Source organism: Salminus brasiliensis, chromosome 18, assembly GCF_030463535.1.
Source record: "Salminus brasiliensis chromosome 18, fSalBra1.hap2, whole genome shotgun sequence".
Classification (NCBI taxonomy): Eukaryota; Metazoa; Chordata; class Actinopteri; order Characiformes; family Bryconidae; genus Salminus; species Salminus brasiliensis.
In genome coordinates this window covers 2,902,283-2,926,741 of record NC_132895.1, presented here as the reverse complement: position 1 = coordinate 2,926,741, position 24,459 = coordinate 2,902,283, and the positions used below count along the sequence as shown (strand labels likewise).

The window sequence follows — 24,459 nt, the reverse complement described above, 5'->3', positions numbered from 1 at the left end:
GTTCCAGTACATAAGAAGGAGCTGTAACAGACAGAGGAGTTTGGCTTTTTTCTCACAGCAGAGCTGCAGTTATACCTGAGGGCCAAACTGCTGGGATTCATTAACTGACTGCAATGACTTGAAGTTCAACAGGAACTGAACGGATCGGTAAGCCTGAACCATTCACTGAACGTCTGTTTTAACAGAGGACTGAGAGGACTGACAGATACCATGCTTAATATATATATCATATTATGCTTATATATATAATGCTTATATACATATAAATATACATATTATATATATATATATATATATTTAGAGCTAGATTAGTATAAATATAGATAGTAGGTAGTAGATTAGTAACTATTGTAATCATATACATATATAGATAAATAAGATATAAATGACATGTGTTATACATGTATATATATAGTAATTATTTGTAATTAATTGTAATTAATAAGTTTTTTGGTTATAAGTTATAACTTAGTTATATAAAATATTTAACAAATAGTTATATTATTATATCCATATACATATTAATAATTATTAGTACTACTACTACTACTACTACTAATAATAATAATAATAATAATAATAATAATTATTATTATTATTATTATTATTATTTATTTATTTATTTATTAAATATATTATTAATAATAACAATAATAATATACTGTACTTGCCTATTTATAGGATTTAGGACTCAAGATTTAATAATTATTTTCCGAACAGGAAGAATTCGGGATAATAATTTTATTATAATGTCACTGTCAGTGTAATTTATGTTCCTACTGCTTAGTTTATCATTTTAACATTTTGATGATTTTTACTAATTATTTACTAATTATTGAAAAATTGCGTTGTCATTGTTCTAATTAGTTTATAATTATTACTGAATATTATCACTATTATCATCATTTATAATATATTACACACTATAAACTGTAATAATAGATCGTATGTTTTATATTATAGATGATTATGATATAATACATGTCATATTACACATGCATCTTTTGTGTTAGTGTATGATTCCAGGCTTGTGAACAGGTGAATGGTAGTGTGTATTACACAGGGTAAGATCACTGTGGTGGCCTGGCTGTAGTTCTTATATATAGTAAAGTAGAACAGAGTAAAAGTACTGTACTGATCCAGGAGGAAGGCATGGGCTGTTGTGCTCGTGGGTTGCAGATGCTGACTCTTGCTGGGCATTGCAGCGCTGCGGTCGTCTACCCTTCTTCTTCTCCTTCTGTCTCTCTTGGATGAGTAGTGCTGGGCTTCATATATGGGTTCTTGTACCTGTTTTCCTAAAGACTGCTGATTGTGCTCTTTGTTGCTGCCCGTGGCTGTGTGTATAAGTGTATGTGTGTATGTGAGTGAGTGTGTGTGACTGGGTGATGATGAGGGTATGTGAGATTTATGATAAGACTTTCTTTGCTCTGCTTCTCAAAACAGTTCTGCAGAAGTTCTCCTGAACTGCTGCAGGTCTCTGCCCTCATTTTAGGGCAAAGCACCACATACACAGAGATGGCCTACAGTCTCCATGGCTAATATGTGTAAATGTGTTAAACTGGCTGGGTTTTGGTTATTGGCATAGCTTACAGCTGCTGTTTACTCATAATTTGATGTCATTCTAGTTTCCCAGACATGGATTTTTTTTGGAATTCCAATGGTGTATCTTCATTACAATTCATAATCTAGGCTTTAGATTCATCAGGGTCTGGGACATTGAGTATATGAGAGCTAATCATGATGACTAGTTCACTTTTGTGGAGTTGGTCCATTGATTAAGAATGGAGAAAGAATGAGTTCTGAGGAACACCCTCCTGTTAGAACATGTTTTCACATCAGCTCCCGTCTGGCTTTGATAAGATCACTGGATGATTCCTGTAAAGAAGGAGCAGGCACTTCTGTTCTTGAAGGGATTTCTTGGGTTTCCAGCACAGATTTTTTGCTTTTCCTGCTCAGACACCCCCCAGATTCAACTCACCTGCTAATTGCCTGGGTTAGGAGGTCTGTCAGGGCAGGGAAACCAGCAAACTGTGCAGAACTCCATTTCCCGTCACCCGACCCCTGCTGTAAAGCCATGAAGTCATAGGAGTAGGACCATTTCTGCGTAACTTACAGCACTGATCCTGCTCACTGCACCTTAAAAACACACCATACACTCAAAAAAAACAGCAATTATATGAACCAAACTTCATTAAACCCCATATTTCCATTGTCAAATCAAATAAATTAGTCACATTAGTGACACACGAATGTCAATTCTTTAGGCCTTGTGTGCAACCACTTAATAAACAGACAATTAATATAGTTCATGTTAGCATATTCTAAGATTGTGAGTCAAAACATGCCCTTGAGTCACTTTTGCGGTGTGTAGTCATCTCATAGTGAAGCTCTGTGAGTAGTAACACAATGGCCCTTTCACACCTCACCAGGTTGGTCATCAGGGAAACTCCTGCTAAAAGCCAACCACTGCAGACAACACAACCCGATTCAATGACCTTTACAGAAGCATGAGCGTTCTGACAGTTCTACAGCATTTCTGCTGATGTGGCTACTGAACTGTGAGGAGAGGAGAAGTCACATGTGCTATCAGGGATGTCTGTATGTTTATACCTGTGGTCCCTGGAGATTATCTGAATTATTCAAAACATTTCCTCCTTGACTATCAAAATGACTTTGCCAAGGGTGTTTTTACTGGTTGTGTCTTTGAAAGCTGCCAGAACTTCTGGGAAGTTCAGAAGTATTCAGTAGCTTCCTGAAAGATTAATGGGGTAATCAAGTGATCAGTGTTTGGGCCTGAATCAAAACAACGTCTCAGCAAGGCAGGCCTTTCTTGCCTGTCCTGATATAGGGCCCTAATTTAGCAGTCTTTTGGCGAGCCGCCGATTTAGAGCGTGATTTATCTTGATTTAGGGGGCGTGTTGGTGTGTCTTTGCTATGGTAACGATGTGAAACGTTCACCTTGCTCGGCTGGAAACGCTCAAAAGTCATGCACTGAGTCTCTTAATGAATCATGGGTGTGTTTTTTGGGTGCAGTAATAAACCAATCAGCGTGTCTCTCGCCGTCGCTCACTTTAAGAGCCAGGTGCGGTCAGACTGACCTTGGCGGGTTGCTATTTCAGTGGTGTAAAGCGTGGGGGGGTGTACGAGCGTCGGGCTGCACGCACCTGTGTTGGCAATTCACTGCCGAAATAGCAACGAACGAACGTCTGTCTGTAGACGAACGTCTGCCTGGGTTGTGTTCAGTCAGTGGAGCTCCTGCTGTTTTTTTCCCCGGAAACTGACCTGAACACCCCTCATTTTGAGACCACCGCGCCCATTATAGAGATATTCACGACGTAGACGGAAGGAGTGAAAATAGACTGTTGGCGAGGTGTGAGATAGCAATGAGCATTGCGAAGCATCCTGATCAATAGTGGTTCCCAATCTGGTCCTGGAGGCCCACTGCTCTGCCTGTTTGAGTGATTTCCCTGTTTTGACACACTCGCTTGGACTCTTAGAGTAAGGGCTTGGCATTGAGTTGATTAGTGCAGTCTGGTCTGCCGGGAGCAGGGATAGCACTAAAATGTGATGGACAGTGGGTCTACAGAACCCAGGATTGTGGGCATTGATCTAGAGCACTTGGCATCGTTTAGGATAATTTGCTTATTGAAGCTGTCTGCAGTGTCATTATGGCAAAGACAATATTGTGATGATCATGATGATTAATAAATTATGATATACTGTGAATCTCTATCTAATAGCAGGAAAAAAAATAATGATGAAAATGCCTGATGATTGGGGCACGTTATCTGGAGTCCCACCAGGGTCAGTAACAACATGGGCCTCATCTGGTTTGTACACTGTATATGGGCCTAGATGGGACCCATGTGAGATTAAGGTGGGCTGTAACGATGGGGCCCATTTGGGAAGCCCAGCTGGCTCCCAGTAACAACACATGTACAAACCCACTCAGACCCCATGCCTACTTGGAACCCACTTTGCCCACGTTCCACCTATGGCCATGACCATGTTGGCTGAGTTATTTCATATGTAAAGAAAATAAAACACAAGAAAATAATATTTATAGAATATTTAAACTACTAAATTAACTGTACATACTACAATACATAATAAAAAAAATAAAAAATAAACAATGACAAAAAGTGTTATATTATGTGTTATATATTATATATCAATTATTTCATTTAAATAAAATATATTACATATTATATTAGCAAAAACATTGGAGAACATGCAAAAAATGAAAAAATGAAGCCTACTGACACGTTCAGATGTAAATTTTTACTCTGATCCCATAAAAACTAACTCTGATTGCTTTGTGTTCCATGTGTTCCACTGCATAATAAACCTCAGGAGCCTCTTTAAGAGCCTGGACCTTTAAGGAATCCTTTATTTTAATCTGCCTAAGACTGGAACAATCACTTTGTCCTTCAAACAGATATACAGATGTAAAGTAACCACAGCCATGGTTCACAGAATGTGTTTTTGTAACACTGACCTGCACTTTTTTTTCTTGCCATGTAATTGTCATATAACTAGTGATGCAGCACATGGCTGATTAAAAATAAGGAAGTGTGATGTTATTTTCTCACCACCGATTCCCTGTTGTGCTGCGCAGCAATCAGAAGATTGTCAGCAGACCTAGCTAAGGATGACTTAGCAAAAGAAAAATACCAAGAGGACATTAAATTTGCAAATGTTAAGCAAGACTGATCACACTTGATACTGTATGTGCTAAGCCGTGGCTATTTTTGCTACAGGAGCCAATGAGGGGAACAATATTCAACTTTCTACTGGTCATCACGTGGCCTTCACTTCAGGGTAAGACATTTAGGTATATATAGCAGATACTCTCTCTCTCTATCTCTGGATAAGCTAGGCTTTTCTTTTTGTAATTTGTCCAAATTATGACTTATTTAAACCTTTGTTCTCATTCAGATACCTTGCATTTCTCTTTTCTAGAATTTGAGTTGAGCTTTTATCAAGAAAAGGAATTAATGACCCAGAAAAATACAAAAATATGTGTTACTGAGCTCTACTAAAGCCTGAGTAGACTAATAAATCACTGAGCTGATCAGTTATTGATCTCAGTGTTACTGAGCTCTACTAAAGCCTGAGTAGACTAATAAATCACTGAGCTGATCAGTTATTGATCTCAGTGTTACTGAGCTCTACTAAAGCCTGAGTAGACTGATAAATCACTGAGCTGATCAGTTATTAATCTCAGTGTTACTGAGCTCTACTAAAGCCTGAGTAGACTGATAAATCACTGTGCTGATCAGTTATTAATGTCAGTGTTACTGATCTCTACTAAAGCCTGAGTAGACTGATAAATCACTGTACTGATCAGTTATTTAGTATCTCAGTGTTCAGGAGCTCTACTAAAGCCTGAGTAGACTGATAAATCACTGAGCTGATCAGTTATTGATCTCAGTGTTACTGAGCTCTACTAAAGCCTGAGTAGACTGATAAATCACTGAGCTGATCAGTTATTAATCTCAATGTTACTGAGCTCTACTAAAGCCTGAGTAGACTGATAAATCACTGAGCTGATCAGTTATTAATGTCAGTGTTACTGATCTCTACTAAAGCCTGAGTAGACTGATAAATCACTGTGCTGATCAGTTATTGATCTCAGTGTTCAGGAGCTCTACTAAAGCCTGAGTAGACTGATAAATCACTGAACTGATGTTGCATAATTTTACAGGCTTTTTTGAGTCTTTTTATTTTTAATTTTTTTTATTTTCACATTTTCCACACCCACAGTTAGATCTTTGACATTTGGGCCCATGAGATCCCAGATTGACCTGCTCCCCTGCTCTTTCTCTCTATTTTCCCTAGCCCTCTTCCGTGTGACGTCTGAGCAAGCATCCTATGAAGGCGAACTGCACCGAGAGGTCAGAATGGGCTGTGGGTTCACACCTATCACTAACTTCTCTGAGCTGACCGTCACCTGGAGTCGCACCATCCCCCAGCCGGTCATGGAGGTGTTCCGGCTGGAGAGGGGCGTGGAGAATTACAACTTCACGGACGGACACTTTCTGAAGCGAGCACGGCTGCTGACAGACGAGCTGAAGAACTTTCGGGCTGTGCTGGAGATTTCCCAGCTCCAGATGAGTGACTCAGGCACATATGCGTGCGTCATCAGACATACCGGGAGCGACCACAAGATGACCAGTCTGACAGTCCGAGGTCAGTACAGTTCACTGTTCAGTGCAAATGATAAAAGTGATAAGACTGCAGTATGTATTGGCTGTAGACACGAAATTGAGTTATGTAATAACGAAACGTTTGGGAGAAGGACCACGCCCCAAATTGGTCCAATTGTATTCATCCTCTGTCCCGCAAGGGGTGTCTGGCTTCGGGTCCCATCAGTTTGAAGCCCCCCTAGAACTCCCGTCCAAATGCCTCAGTCTGCCATACTACATCGAACTTGCCTTTAAGAAGGAAGGGTGTAGTTCAATAGGAATGGGTCAGTAACTATTTGGAAATCCAGGTCATTATTAGGTCATTTTATAATCATTCAGCAATTTTCTCCTATGAGACACCCGTCCTAAGCTGTCCACGATTGATCTTGAGGAGCTGTTGACTAAAGCTAAATACGGCACTTCCTGCAAGCTGCTTATTGCCCAAAAATCCCTTGTGCTCAAAGGTTTCCCTTTTTGAAATGTTTGCCAAAGAAGGAAACGAACTGAACTGAAGGGCATGAACATCGGTCAGTCAATGAGGAATTCCTTTCTAGGGAAAGAAAGCCACTAACTCTGACAAACTCTGTCCCCTCAGCTCCGTATAGTCCTGTTAAGAAAAGCGTCAGAAAGATGGACAACGGAGAGGTGGAGCTTTCCTGCGAGTCCCAAGGCTTCCCACTGGCCAACGTGGTTTGGAATAACAACAGTCTGGCCAACAGCTCAAGCAGCCACATCGGAAATACCAGCGAGGGCACCCTCAAGGTCACCAGCCGAGTGACTGTCATGGGGGACATCATCAGCAACTACACTTGCTCTTTCGAGATGGAGGGGGTGGTCGTCCAGTCAGCCACTTTCAACATTCCAGGTGGGTCAGATAGAACATTATTGGGAGATCTGAGAACAGTTAACGTCTCAAATATGATGTACTGATTTGGGGAGTTTGGGGGAAACATCTACATCTACTACATCTCCCAGAAGCCCTTGCTCTAACCTGCTGACACCCAGATTTAAGGCCACGGCTCTGACAGATTCCTCTCTTTGCTCGTGGGTCTGTTCCCTGAACGTCCCGTGACCGTTGTATTTCCAAGAAAAAAACACTTGGGAAGTACCAGATAGGGCGAGTATCCAAATGTTTGTGGACACCCTTTCTAATGAATGTCTAGTCCTTGTAAAGAAGAAGAACTGCCAATAGAATAGGACCCTCTGGAGCAGATGAACTAGATGACCCTATTGGCACCATGCCACCGCCTAATGCCAGGCGTGGGCTAGTAGAAGGGTATAAAGCCCCCCAGCATTGAGGAGCTGTGGAGCAGTGGAAGAACTGTGTTCTCTGGAATGATGGATGGTGGAGCTCCATCCAGTACTTTTTGGGATGAGGTGGGGTGGCGATCATCATCGTCCAACATCCTGACCTCACTAGGTTTTGTTAAACTCCTGTCTCAGAATGCAATCAAATCCTCACAGCAATCTTGTAAAAGCCTTCTTCCCAGGACAGTAAAAAAGCACGTGGGAAGTACCAGATAGGGTGTTTGTGGACACCCCTTGTAAAGAAGTACTGCCAATAGAAAAGTACCCTCTGGAGCAGATGAACTAGATGAACCTATTGGCACCATGCCACCGCATAATGCCAGACGTGGGCTATTAGAGGGGTATAAAGCCCTGTGTTCTCTGGAATGATGGATGGTGGAGCTCCATCCAGTACTTTTTGGGATGAGGTGGGGTGGCGATCATCATCATCCAACATCCTGACCTCACTAGGTTTTGTTAAACTCTTGTCTCAGAATGCAATCAAATCCTCACAGCAATCTAGTAGAAAGACTTCTTTCCAGGACAGTATCAGGATCAGCTCTTTTTCTAATACCACTGATGGTGCTCTTGCTAGCATCGCCTTAGCTGACAGTGCAAACTGAAGTCAGCCCCTGTAGGAAAACCCAGCTTACCCATGATTAGCCTTCATTTCCACATACAGTGGCTGTGGTGAGGTTTCTTGCCACCTACACACTAGACCTGCTTGTATTTACTAGCTCTGGCTGACTGTTTGTGGCGGGCAATGCCTTCTTAATGACACACCTACATATACAGATCTACACCAATCAGCCATTATATTAAAACCACCTTCTTGTTCAGCTCCACTGACCATATCCAGCAGCACTGTGTAGTTCTATAGTTCTCTGCAGACTCTGTTATCAGCCTCCTCCTCTCACCCTGTTCATTCTTCAGTGCTCAGGACCCCACAGGTCTGACCACCACAGAGCAGACTGTAGTATTTTTTGGGTGGGGGGTCTACATTCTCAGCACTGCAGTGATACCGACTGACATGGTGGTGGCGAGTGTGTGTGTGTGTGTGTTAAGGTGTGTGTGTGTTGTAGTGCTGGTGGTACGAGTGGATCAGACGCAACCGTGCTGCTGGAGTGCTTAAACACTGTATCTGTTTGTCCACTCACCCTCTACTAGACACTCCTACCTAGTTTGGTCCAGCTTGTAGATGGACCTCTAAAGCTCTGTAGCTGCTGCACAGTGGTCATAGGACGCTGCTGCCCACAGGAAGCTGCCCACAGGACACAGCCCATGGGATGCTTACCAACAGGCGCTGTTGGCTGGGTGCAATACACACTAACACCTGTAACACACTGTCCCTGCAGTGCTGAGAATGACCCACCGGTAAAGGGTTCTCTTCAAGCACTGATACACAGACACCAATATTTTGACCAGGGGTGCCCAAACTTTTGCATGTCACCTTATCCACCACATCACAGTATTCAGGGCCCATAAGACCACCAGACTGGTGGTCTAAACACAGGAGCCATTTCTGATTACTCAGCTTCTGCATGTACACACACACACACACTGGAAATGTAATAGTGTGTGTTAAGACAATAGATTATTGATTTTTTTAAAAAAATCTGTCTCACACACACACGCACACACACACACACACACACACACACACACACACACACACACACAAATGCATAAATGTACCCTTTTGACAGGCTTCACTGGACTTTATGGAGTTTCCCAGGAGTGTAAACATGTTTTTGCTTTAAACACTTTCTTCTCTCCTACAACCACCCACCCTACACACACACAAACACACACACACACACGTCTCAATGTCTTTTGTGAGAGAAGTTGGATTTTTCTGTCTTCAGGACATGTTCGGGCCTCTTTGTGCTTCTTGGAAACGCTGGTTATGCTGATCCCGTGGGTTTGATTAGAAACGCAGAGCGGAACATGAAAGGTGGCGAATCCAGGTCCAGAAAGTAAAAGGTCATGCTTAGTGTTGCTATGGTAGAGGTGTTGCTAGGCTACTACTAATATTTATAAAGATAATAATAATAATAAAAAAAATAAATAAATAAAACAACGACAATCCTACTAATAATTGAACTAATAACAATAAAATTACTACACATAATATTAATAATATTACTACTAGTAATAATGATGATCATTTAACAATAAAACTACTACTAATATAATTTATTGTGAATAATAATAAAACATTAAATGATGACAAAAATAAATAATATATAAATGTTATAAATATTATTATTATTATTATTATTAAAATAATATATAATTAATAATAATAATAAACTACAACAATAATAGAACTAAAAATAATAAAATTACTACTAATAATATTATTAATATTATTAATATTAATAATAATAATGATGATCAACTGACAATCAAACTATTATTATTATTATTACTAATAATAGAACTAATAATAATAACAATACAACTACTACTACTACTACTAATAATAATAATAATAGAAGAACTAATAATAAAATTATTATTATTATAATTATTTTATTTTTATATAGTATGTTTAGTTCATTTCTAGTGTAATAATCACTACAAAATCATGCCATAATCACATGCAGCAGTACTTTCCATTTCTCCAGATCCTCCTTCACCCCGGGATTGTTCAGAGGGCAGAATCGATGGTTTAGGCCGTGTTTAAGAAGCGGAGGAAAAGAACGGTCATATTGTCGTATTTATAGACTTCACACCACAGCCACCACTTCCTTACAGCAGAAGACTGTTACAGAGAAATTCTCCCAAAGCAGATTTACAGACTGCTGGAGAAGTACCCGACTTAAAGGGTTACCAGAGATCAACCCTGACACACCGCAGATACCAGCCACCAGGCCTTCCCCTGCTCTTCTGAAGAGCTGCGCATGCTGTAGCTTTGGTGCGGGGGGGTGCTGGGGGTGTTGGGGGGCGTTGGGCTCCAGGGCTGTGATGTCACAGTTGGCTTGGAATGAGAAGTGTTTTCCAGGCCACGGTGATGGTCATGCTGATTGGTGGATCATGACGCTGCTGTTTCTGTTCTGCAGGTGAAATTCCTGAGAGGAGTATGTGGTCTCATGGTTTTGCAGCCTGGGGTGTGATCGCTGTGATGTCTGTGGGCCTCGCCGCTACCTCATTGCTTCTCCACAGGAGGAGGAAAGGTGTGTGCCTGGGCTCTTCATCCTTTCTTCAGACACTTTCACCCTCTGCTGCACCCAGAACACAAGCCACACATGTGCGTCCATCCATCCATCCATCCATCCATCCATCCATTAATCCATTCATCCATCCATCCATTAATCCATTCATCCATCCATCCATCCATCCATTAATCCATCCATCCATCCATCCATTAATCCATCCATCCATCCATCCATTAATCCATCAATCCATCAATCCATCCATCTATCCATGAATCCATTAATCAATTAATCCTTCAATCTATTCCATCAATTCATCCATCTATCTATTAATCCATCCATTAATCAATTCATCCATTCATCCATTAATTAATCTATAGACACACATGGTTATAGGATCACACACACTTACACAGGTATTCATGCATGCATGAACACACACACACATGACAGGCACACACGACACATGATCTCACACACACACTCACAAAGCTAACCATGCATACCTGAACACACACACAAACACAAGCATGTACACAGACACACACACACACACACACACACACACACACTGTGTGATAAAGAAGTGTGTGTGTGTTACGTGCTATGTTTTAAAACAGTGTGTGTTATAGCTGTGTGTGTTATAGCTGTGTGTGTGTTATAGCAGTGTGTGTGTGTTTTAGCAGTGTATGTTATAACTGTGTGTGCGTGTGTTCTAGCAGTGTGTGTGTGTTATAGCTGTGTGTGTTCAAGCAGTGTGTGTGTGTTATAGCAGTATGTGTGTGTGTTATAACTGTGTGTTATAGCAGTGTGTGTGTTATAACTGTTTGTGTGTGTGTGTGTTACAGCTGTGTGTGTTATAACTGTGTGATATAGCAGTGTGTTTTACATCTGTATGTGTGTGTTATAGTAGTGTGTGTGTTATAGCAGTATGTGTGTTATAGCAGTATGTGTGTTATAGCAGTATGTGTGTTATAGCAGTATGTGTGTGTGTTATAACTGTGTGTGTTACAGCTGTGTGTGTTATAACTGTGTGATATAGCAGTGTGTTTTACATCTGTATGTGTGTGTTATAGCAGTGTGTGTTATAGCAGTATGTGTGTTATAGCAGTGTGTGTTTGTGTGAGTGTGTCATAGCTGTACTAATTTAAGGAGAAAGCAGTTTTCCCCTTTTTGTGTGCGTGTGTGTGTGTGTGTGTGTGTGTGTGTGTGTGTGTGTGTGTGTGTGCCGCTGTGTTTCCCTGTTGTCTGTCAGTGAAGACGACGTCAGTTTCTATGGTTAGCGCTTCGGTGTTGCCCTTTTTCACTCTGACATCACAGCTGTAAACATGACATCATATCATGTGACTCTGGGAGCCCCCGCATCCTTCATAGTCCTGTTCTTTTCTTCCTTCAGCGCCGAAAATAGAAAGCAGGTAGTGAGAGGAGGTAGACGGTCAGTGGGGATTCCCCCTGAGACGGGACAGAACAGCACCCAGGGTTGTGTGTCGGGGTTGTGTAACAGGGTTGTGTAACAGGGTTGTGTATCGGGGATGTGTAACAGGGTTGTGTAACAGGCTATTTATTTGGTGAAATACTAATAATCCTGTATAGTTCATTATCTAAATCTTATTAAAAATCACTGTGATCAATTACATACGTACAGACTTTTTTGTGTGCTTTGGGTTTATTCTAATGTTATATAGAGTTAATTACAGGTAGACACTCTCACTGACCGCTGACTTTATGTTTATTTGGGTTTATTTTAATGTTATATAGAGTTAATTACAGGTAGACACTCTCACTGACCACTGACTTTATGTTTATTTGGGTTTATTCTAATGTTATATAGAGTTAATTACAGGTAGACACTCTCACTGACCACTGACTTTATGTTTATTTGGGTTTATTCTAATGTTATATAGAGTTAATTACAGGTAGAGACTCTCACTGACTGCTGACTTTATGTTTATTTGGGTTTATTCTAATGTTATATAGAATTAATTACAGGTAGACACTCACTGACCATTGACTTTATGTTTAATATTGTTTATTCTAATGTTATATAGAGTTAATTACAGGTAGGCACTCTCACTGACCACTGACTTTATGTTTATTTGGGTTTATTCTAATGTTATATAGAGTTAATTACAGTCTCTCACTGACCACTGATTTTATTATATATGTTATATACGATTTGTAATGCTTCTCAGACTGACAGTGTGCTCTCTTTTCTCTTAAAGGGCAAAAAAAGAAAGGCTCCATATCGACTGTGTGTGCATCATCAGAACCAAATCTGACCGTCACGTCGGCCGACCGTAAGTATGACTGAATAAACGAGTGTTTATTGTGAGTCGAATTCTGCCTACAGCTACAGTCCAGCTCAGTAATGTTAAATGGTGATGATTATGTAGCAGCTTTACATTTCTTATTTACTTAATGGGATTTTTCCACAAGCACAACCTAGCAACAATGGCTACAGTATGTGAGAATGCAGAGCATGGGTAGGAGGCGGAGCATGGAGAGGGGGCGGAGCATAGATAGGCCCATTACCAAACGCTTCAAGGGCTAAGTCAGGCGAATCATGTAGAAAAGAGAAAATGTGAAAATCCAGGGCATGGGGTCACAGAGACTAGTGGTCTTGGGAACCACTGGATGGTCATAATGAAATGCTTGAGCTTTCACTTCACATTTTGTTCTATCCTTTATAATCCAGATCAGATAGCACTCTCTGACGGGGTAGTTTAGGTGCAAAAGAGCAAATAGTAGTGCTAGCTTCTAAATACCCTTATTGCATTGTTAAATTTTACTTGGAACCATCCCAGATATTAACCCCTCTGGCATTAGTCATGGTGCCTATAGGTTCATCTGCTCCAGAGAGCCCTATTCTATTGGCAGTACCTCTCCTCTACAGGGACTAGACAAGCTGTGTGTGTGTGTGTGTGTGTGTGTGTGTGTGTGTGTGCATTTGCACATCTGTCAGCAATAGGTACAGTGGAAAGTAGCTGAATGCATTCATTAGAAGTGGCGTCCACAAATTTCTGGACATATAGTGTGTATATATGTCAGTTATGGCAATGGCAGGTGTACTGAGTATATCCCATTGGTCTTCAGGAGCTGGACTGAAAGCCTTTATGTCCTCCTAACCAGTAGTAACATAATCAGGAATTTTGATTGCCAGTGGGTGGGACCGGTTTCATGAGAAAATGTGTCACCCTAGGCCTGTTGATACATCACTGGGTGTGAAAACCAGTGGCAACAAGGTACACTATTTGGACAAAAGTATTGGGACACCTGCTCATTCGTTGTTTCTTCTATATTTGTCAACCCTTGCTTCTGTTGGAGTAACTGTCTCTACTGTCCAGAGAAGAATGCTTTCTGCTAGATTTTGGAGGAGGAGCATTGCTGTGAGGATTTGATTGACAAAAGTGTTAGTCAGGTCAGGATGTTGTATAGATGATCACCACCCCACCTCATCTCAAGTTCCCTAATTCATCCCAAAAGTCCTAGATGGAGCTCCACCACCATCATTCCAGAGAACACAGTTCTTCTTCCACTGCTCCACAGCTCCTCAAAGCTGGGGGGCTTTATACCCCTCTACTAGCCTGACATTAGGCAGCATGGCATGACAGCGTTCAGAGTTCAGATAGAGTTGCTGAATTCCATAAACGTTAGTAATGTGTGTTTACTTTCTGTCTGTCCACCAGTTTTAATTCCGAAGAAAGATGTCACGCTGGATAACTGTGCCTTTTCGTCAGAAGGTGAGCAGTTTCAGTCTCTTTCTAATGTAGTTAAATCAGTGCCCATGGACGGGTGCATGGAGGTCTTTACAGTTTTATTAAGTGGCCATGACAACAACACAAATATAGCCTCTTTATTTACTCTCAAACCCACCAGTCAACCCAAACGTATCTTCTGAGATTCACAGGAAATCAAGAACCAGATTTCTTTTCTTTGGGAACTATTTTGCCTCACAACGTTCCCCATCTTCTCAGATCTCTGGTAGAACAGTGTCTCAGGCATCAGGCAGCATCTTCATCACATGCAAGAACTTTCTGTGAGGAGCTTTTATTATTAGAGCTTCAGACGTCTGCTTCCCTTCACCTCCACTGTAGAACTATTAGTTCTGACTGGGGAGGTTATCTAGAACCAAGCGTTTTACACCACCAAACCCCAGCAAACCCAGCAAACCCTTACTCTGAAGCACTTTATTCACATCTTAACCTTTTAACCTTTTGAACCATAGATTTATAATTCTGTTAACCCTTTGAATAGGTTATGGCTAGCCGGTGGGCCACAGAACATCCTGACCAGTTTGCATAGAGGTCCCTGTAGGTGCTGGTGGTTGGTGTGGCGCAACAGATAACACCACTACCTGCCACTGAGTTACAACACCATGTGGGTCTGGGTGACTGTGGGTGCTGTGGGTGCTGCGCTACACCAGTAAGAGTCCTTGGGCAAGACTCCTAACACTACATTGGCTCACCTCTGTAATACCAGTAACCTTGTAAGTCGCTCTGGATAAGAGGTTTCGCATATATAATTAGGTTTCGCATATTTGCGGAATCCCACAGGGTTCTATTGTAGGATCTATGAAATTGCTGTTAATTATGAGAGTACTGCAGTTATAAGGGTGAGGAAATGCAGTGTGGGTTGATGCATGAAGGAGTTAATTATGCAAAAATAAAATATAAAATCAGTGGATTTCCCCTTTTTATAAGCATTCAAGAAAACAAGCATATTAAATATCCAGTCTAGACGGTCACATGCATGTTTTCCATGTTTGGCTGTCTGCTAGAAATGTGTCATACTGCTTGCTTTGGCAGATTTCAGTCACACAGTAGCAAAACACTCGCTTTGCTTGACATTTTGTGATTGCATGATTCCTCCCTAGTGTGTGTGTGTGTGTGTGTGTGTGTGACTAATGAGTGTGTGTTTTTCCAGTGTCTGAGGAAAAAGCAGAGAAGCTGAGGGAGGTTTTGAGGCGCAGGTATGCTGATCTAAACACAGCGGAGATGAAGAGTGGGTTCACACTCCAACACAAGCTTCTCTGCGGGTACGTGCCTGTCATCTCTGTAGCGTAAAGGTGGAGGTGGGGGTGAAAGGGGGTGTTTCCTGAAAATGAAAAGGCGTCTAATGGAAAGAAATCTATGATGCTCATTTCAAAGCTTTTAGAAGATGAAAGCAGCCTAGTCTGAAAATGCACGTCCTGGAAGCTGTGGTTTTGACAGCACACAAACAAGCGAGTGGAAATGTATCCCAGTGACATCAACAAAGCCCCTTAGACGTGCTGTTATCATTCATGTGGTGGTGAAACATGTGCAAACAAGACAAACCCTCGTTCCTTCCATTGTAAGGTGGATTATATAAAGGAGTACTTCAGTGTGTCTCAATCGTAGCTCTATTTGCTGCTTCTGTAGAAACCCATTGTTTACCCTAGACAGTATAACCTTCTGACCCATGAGACAACACCGATCCTAAAAAGTAAAAATGTACCTAATTAAGTCATTGTTTTTTAAAGACATGCATATTCCTGCAACAAGTTGGGACAGGAGCAAATCAGGACTAATAATACAAAATAATAGGCTCCGAAATGGGCACCACTATGACCTGAGGATTGCTGGTTTGAATCCCGGGTCATGCTGCTTGCCATCAGCAGCCGGAGTCGCAGAGAGCACAACTGACCTGGCTCTCTCAGGGGAGGGTTGATGGCATTTCCTCCCCACATCACTCCTAATGTAATGTTGGTCAGCAGAGACGTCTGTTAGCTGTTGTACCCTGGCTACCTTCTATCTTCAGCAGCAGATAGAAAAGAAGCGGTGGCTACTGACATGTGCTAGTCTTCACCCTACTACTGTTGGGGGCTTTGCTAGTGATATACAAATAAAGACAAGAATAACAAGATAATAATATAATAACACAATAATAATAACAACTATTTTGTAGGAGTTTTCATGCAAACAATGCAGCATGTTACATAAGGTAATACAAAACAATAAATGTTATGAACATGATTTCAATGAAATATGAAATAGATAAACAGATGTAACCATTTCTATAAATAAATATATTTGTAGTTGCTTTTAAAACTTGTAATGGTGAAAAGATGACCAGTATCTATTGTTAGAGTGTTCAGAGCTGTGGTGCATAGTGGCAAAAAGCTGTTTCACTCATTTTTGGATCATTTAGAAAGCCAGCATTTGATGACCTTTGAGGTACGAAGCTGCTAACCCATTACGGGCTTTAAAAACCAACTGAAAAGTACCATCGCTCCTGAAAATGAAGGTGTTTCAAATGGTTCTTTGAGAGATGCCATGGGAAAGCCATGTCTGTAATGGAGATGTGACTTTTTGAAGGTCTAAAGAACCTTCAATTGATATGAAGGTTCTCTCCACTTGTTATTCCATGCCATTGCACCAGTAACCCTTTGTAGAACCTTTACTTTTTACAAGTCTATGCTTATTTAACCAGTCAGAACACGACTAACATTACTGCTATTTCTCAGGACTGCTTAGGATGTACAAAGATACTTACCCCCATTTAAATATGGCTGAAGAAGGTTTTGCTGGATTATGGCAGATTATTATACAATATACAGGTTTACAATGGCAAACCTGTGGCATGTGGCATGTCCTGACTATGTGAGTATATAGGCCCCAGTCTATAGGTTTAATACACTAGGATGCACCGTGATATTTGGACACCCCTATTCAAATGGCGTGTTGCTGATTTTGAGTTTTTATTTATTTACTGAAATTAACATTTTTATATACATTCATTTTATATATGGTGTTTGGGTTGGTGTAGCGGATAACAACACCACCCTCCCTGTACTAGACTAGATTTTGGTTCCTTGCTGGGCTAGCCCACCACTCTATACCTATATAAGACTCCCAACTCTACATTCTCCTACCTGTGTAATATGATTTATATATAAGAGCTCCATATAAAAAAACACAAAAACTCTCAGTGGTTTTTAAGCAGCAAATATGCATTAGTTCTAACCAGTTTGACTTGTTCAGGGGTGTAAAATAATATAGACACTGTACAAGTGAAAGTACTGTATGTTTACTGTATCAAATTACCATCAATTCTGCTCTCTGAGAGACTGCTGAAATTCAGCCACTGCCTCATGGCCTCTAATAGAAGTGCCTTAGGGGGTTTCAGTTTCTGTGTAAGTACAGAGAAATGTGTCATGGTAGCAGATATGAGTAATTTTCCTTTAATAATTGATAACACAATGATAATCTACCAAGATCAGACCCAGGCCCACTTACATAATGGCTTAAAGATGCTAAACCGCTCAGGCTAACCTTTAGTTTGTTAGGAGTCAGGGACTTACCGTGTGAGTGGCCTGTCGGGGAGAAAGGACAGTAACGTTGCAGGAAAGGTCAGAAATACACAGCTGAGCTTTGCAAAACCAAAGTCATGGAAAATCTAAAAAGAAGTCACATGCCAGACTGTTCTGATCCCCATAGAGAGAAACTGCAAGCTGCTCAGACCTGGAGTTCCTCAGTGAGGTATAAGGGTCAGATGCTAGCTGAGGGGTGGCTGTGGGTTAATCCCCTCACACTGTAAGTCAGTCACACTGCAAGGAGTAGGTTTAAACCCAATAATATGCTGAAATTTTAAAAAGTATCTAATTTTCAACACAGTCAGGCACTTATTAATATGATATTTTAAGCGTAATAAGCACATTATCTCAGATATAAGTAAAAGGGACAGCTGTGGCCTAAAAGGTAGAGAGGCAGGCACTGGAACTGGAAGGTCACTGGTTCAATCCCCTAGTCTGGCAGGTTTTTGCAAATGTATAAAGTCAGTCAGGCCACAAGACTGTTCTATTTCACATTGAGAGAAACTGCAAGCTCAGTGGTGGTCGTTGGGTTAATCCCCTGCACCAGCAGGCTTATACTGCAGCATGAGGTCAGTCACACTGCAAGGAGTAGGTTTAAACCCAACAATATGCTGGAATTTTAATAATAATAATGGTAATTTAATTTTGAACACAGTTGAGCACTTATTAATATATTATTTTAAGCGTAATAAGCACATTTTCACAGATATAAGTAAAATGTCTGAAAGGTAGAGAGGCAGGCTTGGAACTGGAAGGTCACTGGTTCAATCCCCTGGTCTGGCAGGTTTTTGTAGATGTATAAACTGAGGTTCCTCTGGGGTGTATGAGGGTCAAAGCTAGCTCAGAGGTGGTCGCTGGGTTGAATGAAGTCAGTCACACTGCAAGGAGTAAACAGTCAAGCACTTATTAATCTAATATTTTAAGCATAATAAGCTATTTTTAACGAATACAACTAAGAGGGGCAGCGGTGGCCTAAAACTTAGAGAAGCAAACTGATTAGACCTGGGTTTTCTCAGTGGTCAGGGGTGTAAAATGTCCAGGGTAGCTGTACTGCACTGAAAGTCTTACTTAGTTTAGGGCCTGTGATTGACAGGGGCCATAAGACATGTATTAATGGAGTATTTTGGCAACAGAATTGTCAGCAAAGTCATGGGGCCTAGTGTAATGTCTTATCATAGGGCCCAAAATCCCTGGCAGCACCTCTACCTGGAAAGTCGCTGCTTCAGTCCCCTGGACTGTCTACTCTCTATATATAAGCATAGAGCATAAAAGTGAAAGTACATGTTCTTCTACTTGTAACAGATGCAAGTAGGAGGTGCAGCGATGGCCCAAAGATTAGAAAAGCAGGCTTAGACTCAGGCCTATTTCTCAGAGAGTGAAAGGACTCAAGAATCTAAATACATCTACATGAACATCGCTCAGAAAGGAGGGCAGAGGCCTTTGCAGTGACTGAGTCACACCTAAACCCTGCTCACATGTTGCTAGATGCTTAAAAAAACAGACCACGCCCACTTCTGAATCAGAATCATCTGACTAACCAGCTTAGTGTGTGTTTTCTTTTTCTGTACAAGTGAAATAAACAAAAAAGGGTGAATTTATAGTCTGCATCAGATAAGAATCATGGGGTCGAGCCTGTTTTTATCACTGTGGGAAATGTGAGTAGTGGCACTGATATCTCACCCTGTGGTTCAATTTTCCAGAGTCATGTGCACATTTCCTCCAAATGTCTGAAGTCGTCTGAAAGTACGCCTACCATTAATTTTCATTCCACACACCTACTTCTCGCACTACTGTAGCCTAAAAGTGCCAGCGCCTCTGCACTCCCACACTAGACACTTGCTGGGGTTTTTTGGCGGTATGTTAGGGAGGTTGCCTACCCCTGACCCTAACCTTAGTCTTATGACTCCTTGGCCATGTTATTTAGGTATATCACCGACTGACATGTCCTTGATGTCCTTGGTGGTGTATTTGTGAATTAAATGTCTATTTGATCAAATACAGTAAATGGACAAAAGTATTGGGACACCTGCTCATTCATTATTTCTTCTGAAATCAAAGGTACTGTTTTACAAAGAGTTGTTGGAGTAGCTGTCTCTACTGTCCAGAGAAGAAGGCTTTCTACTAGATTCTGGGGGAACTTTGCTGTGAGACTTTGATTGCATTCAGGATATTGGATAGATAGAAACAGTATAGGATGAAGCAACACCATCCGTCATTCCAGAGAACACAGTTCTTCCACATGCTGGGGGGCTTTATACCCCTCTACTAGCCCACGCCTGGCGTTATTAGGCAGCATGGGGCCAATAGGTTCATGTTTATCCACTTCAGAGAGTCCTATTCTATTGGCAATACTACTTGTCAGGGACTAGACAAGCTGTTTGTGTGTCATAGTGTACTTGAAGAAGGGTGGCTTGTTAGAGTACCCTCAGGGGTGTAACATTACCAGAGAAGCAACTGTCAAAGTCTTCCTCATTTAGAAATATGGAAGTATAGCCGTAGCTTAAAGCGTACAGCAGTGGGTGTGTGACCAGAAGGTTGCTGGTTTGATTCCCTGGACCAGCAGGAAAGAAAGTGTGGGCAGGGATAGGGATAGGATTGTTATCCACTACACCAACCAACACGATTTGCCCACTTTTATCCATGATTACTGTTTATTTACTGAATTTAACATTTTTTGGGGAAAAGTAATGAAGCCTGTATATAAAGGTTATATGCTAATTTATATGCTATTTTTTGTTTCAGTAAATAAACAGAAAGTGGTTTATTGAGTGCTGCTATAGAAGAACCACTGTTGGTTCCATAAAAAATATTTTTTTATACACCTTTTTAAAACCTAGTGGCCAAGCTGTCACTGTCGACACGTAGGGCAAGAGCAAGCATTTACTTCATTCACTTTTACGTAGCTAATTACCTTCCCCTGTTTTATCCTTTCCAGAGAAAAGCAGTATGACCACCTCCAGCCCATCATTCCAGGCCTAAAGGAAACTGTTCTCCTGGAGGTCAAAGAGGGAAGTGGTACATCATCTCTAGCCCAAAAGCTGGCCTTTTCCTGGGCTAACAACCTCAACTCTGACCTCTTCAACATCGGCGGGATCCGACTGGTCATACTAGTGAACTTTGAGGGACAGGAGGGGGATTTCTTCCAGGTTGTGGGGTCCAACATTCCGAGCGAAGCTGGCCTGGAGACAGCTGATGTCAGAGATATCCTTCTGGGGAACACGGACAGCCTCCTGGTTCTGGACGGCTATGAACAGGGGAACAACAGAGAGGTGGACGGGACTCTTATGAAGTTCTTGAAGGAGCGAAGCACCAGCAGGGTGCTGATCACAGCCCGGCCTGGACACCAGCTCAGCGGTGTGGGCAAAGTGCTCACCAGAACCTTGCAGCTCCACACACAGGCTGAAGGAAGCTGATGAATGGGGAATAATACACAGTATTCCATATTGTTACAATATTCGGACCCATGGATTACAGCGATACAGGAATTTTAGTGCATGCAACAATTACATTTAGTGCATGCAACAATGTTACATTTCTCCGTACGATTAAAATTGTCCAGATTTATTCAAATAAATTAGGAAAGAACCTTATATCAACATTTTTATACCTTCAAAAGGCTCTTCACACACATTTTGTTTACATAATGATTCTTTATGGAATTAAAATTCTTCTGTGGCATCAAAGCACCTTTATATTTAAGCCTGTGCTGAGCACTTCTAAAGGAAATTTGAAAGATTGGACCTTCTGAATATGGTAAATTACATTTAATGACCTCTATACTCTTGTAACAGTGTGCTGATCAATGCCATTTCATGTCACACTCTCGAAAAAAGGGTGTGTTCAATGTTTTCTGCTTAAAGGAACAAACATGCCCTTTAACTTTACCCACAAACCGCCATGTTGTTTTTTCAGCAGTGCATCATGTCTATGTCTTTGGTTACAGCAATGCACCAAAATGCAAGAAACTCACCCAGCCACTCACGTGCACACAGGATGTGGGTACAGTCTGACAGGTGTTTACTGTCTTCTGATCACAGAAACGCAATAAGATGATAGACTGTGTAAACAGCTCCAGTCTCTTTAGGACACAACGTGTATAACACTGCCTGTTGGAACATGGAGAAGTAGAGATATTGGTGCCCTGGTCTTTACGGTTGCTCAAGCACTGCCAGGATTAAATGAGTAAGACTGCCAAAACTGCCAGCGTTCTAAGAAGAGCCTTCTTTGTATTTTATCTGTGGCGCCATTTCAATTCTAGATTTCAGACGACATGAGAACTGTTAGTCTGAGCAGAAGATTTTCTCTGAAATGTTGTTCTTGACTTGGATGTCTGTTTTGTTCAATTGTCTGACTGTGTAATTATATTTGTACATTTCTCTAAATATATAATTGCAGTTATTGACTGTCTACTATGAGTTATTCACTATCCACTATAAATTACTCAGTGTCCACTATAGATTATTCACTATCCACTATGAATTACTCAGTGTCCACTATAGATTATTCACTATCCACTATGAATTACTCAGTGTCCACTATAGATTATTCAGTATCCACTATGAATTATTCACTATCCACTATGAATTATTCACTATCCACTATGAATTACTCAGTCTCTACTATGAAAGCTTGAATATTCACTATGAATTACTCACTATCCACTATAGATTAATCACTATCCACTATAGATTATTCACTACCCACTATAGATTATTCAATATCTACTTTAGATTATTCACTATCTACTATAGATTAATCACTATCCACTATAGATTATTCACTATCCACTATAGATTATTCACTATCCACTATAGATTATTCAATATCTACTTTAGATTATTCAATATCTACTATAGATTAATCACTATCCACTATAGATTATTCACTATCCACTATAGATTATTCAATATCTACTATAGATTATTCACTATCCACAATATATTATTCACTATCCACTATAGATTAATCACTATCCACTATAGATTATTCACTATCCACTATAGATTATTCAATAGCTACTATAGATTATTCAATATCTATTATATATTATTCACTATCCACTATAGATCATTTACTATCCACTATAGATTAATCACTATCCACTATAGATTGTTTACTATCCACTATAGATTATTTACTATCCACTATAGATTATTCAATATCTACTATAGATTATTCAATATCTACTATATATTATTCACTATCCACTATAGATTATTCACTATCTACTATGCCTTCAGTACCTACTAAAACCTATTCACTACTAATGATTAACTATTATAAATCATTTCACTACCAATCATTATCCATTATGAATTCATCAGTATCCACTATATATTAATCACAATGAATTATTCACTTTCTACTCTGAATGATTTACTATCTACTATGAATTATTTACTATTCACTATGGATTATTCACTATCCACTATAGATTATTCAGTATCCACTATGAATTATTCACTATTCACTATTACTTCAGTAACTACTAAAACCTATTGAATACTAATGATTGACTATTATAAATCATTCCACTATCAATCATTATCCATTATGAATTCATCAATATTCACTATATATTAATCACTATTTACTATGAGTTATTCACTATCCACTATGAATTACTCAGTATCCATTATGAATGATTGGCTATCCACTATTAATTATTCACTATCTACTATTAATTATTCATTACTTATTCAAATGTATTCACTACTAATTATTAACTATTATAAATCATTCTACTACCATTCATTATCCCTAATGAAATCGTTACTATCCACTATGAATAATTCAGCAACTACTATGAATTATTCAGTATCATCTATGAATTATTTTGTAGCTACTATTAACTATTCAATATCTTTTGTGAATCATTCAGTATGTACTATAAATTACTGAGCATTCTCTATGAATTACTCAGTAAGTACTAAAAGTGCTTTCAAATAATCATAAGTTATTCAAATAATGCTATGCATTTTCCTGAACCCATGAAATTCGTGTGTATCTGCTGTATTTATGAGACAGAGGAATTGAAAAGTAGGCCCAAAAGACCCTGGACTGAGGAGTTTACAGACCCCATGTCTGCAGTGCAGCACTGAACTACTTTTACTTTCTGTTCAGCTCTGCAGGCCTGCTTACACTTCCTCAAAATGTGGTACTGATTAGCGTGTCAAAGGGGGAAATGTGTGTTTCCTGCAGAGAGAAACAGCTAAAGAGGGTAAAGGCTCCAGTTCAGTGAGGTACCTCCACACCAGCAGCAGTACACTGAGCACGCTGGCTCTTTGTGCAAGCTGGGTTTAAATATCAGCAAGATGTCAGACAACAGCTGGATGGTGTGCAAATGCACATCAGTACAGGCTCCAACCACAGCTTTGGCACGTACTGTGCCCACAGAGGCGCAGGATGTCTATTTTGGAGAGCGTTACTGTAAAGATGCTGCAGAGAGAAGAAGACGCCGGCCTGCTGGTAAATCCACAGGCAGGAAGCAGCC

General features: G+C 40.4%; 1 protein-coding gene across 2 annotated transcripts; it reads left to right on the top strand.

Moving 5' to 3' along the window:
* Positions 1 to 22,342, top strand: LOC140539546 (butyrophilin subfamily 1 member A1). 2 transcript variants are annotated; one of them, XM_072662280.1, is made up of 9 exons: positions 1 to 147; positions 4,761 to 4,821; positions 5,842 to 6,192; positions 6,784 to 7,053; positions 10,541 to 10,654; positions 12,856 to 12,930; positions 14,320 to 14,373; positions 15,557 to 15,668; positions 20,902 to 22,342. In XM_072662280.1, the coding sequence occupies exons 2-9, from the start codon at positions 4,767 to 4,769 to the stop codon at positions 21,377 to 21,379; spliced, it is 1,509 nt and encodes a 502-aa protein (XP_072518381.1). In that variant the 5' UTR covers positions 1 to 147; positions 4,761 to 4,766; the 3' UTR covers positions 21,380 to 22,342. The 2 variants fall into 2 exon arrangements, with proteins under 2 accessions (XP_072518381.1, XP_072518382.1); XM_072662281.1 differs by lacking the exon at positions 10,541 to 10,654.
* Positions 22,343 to 24,459: the final 2,117 nt, after the last annotated feature.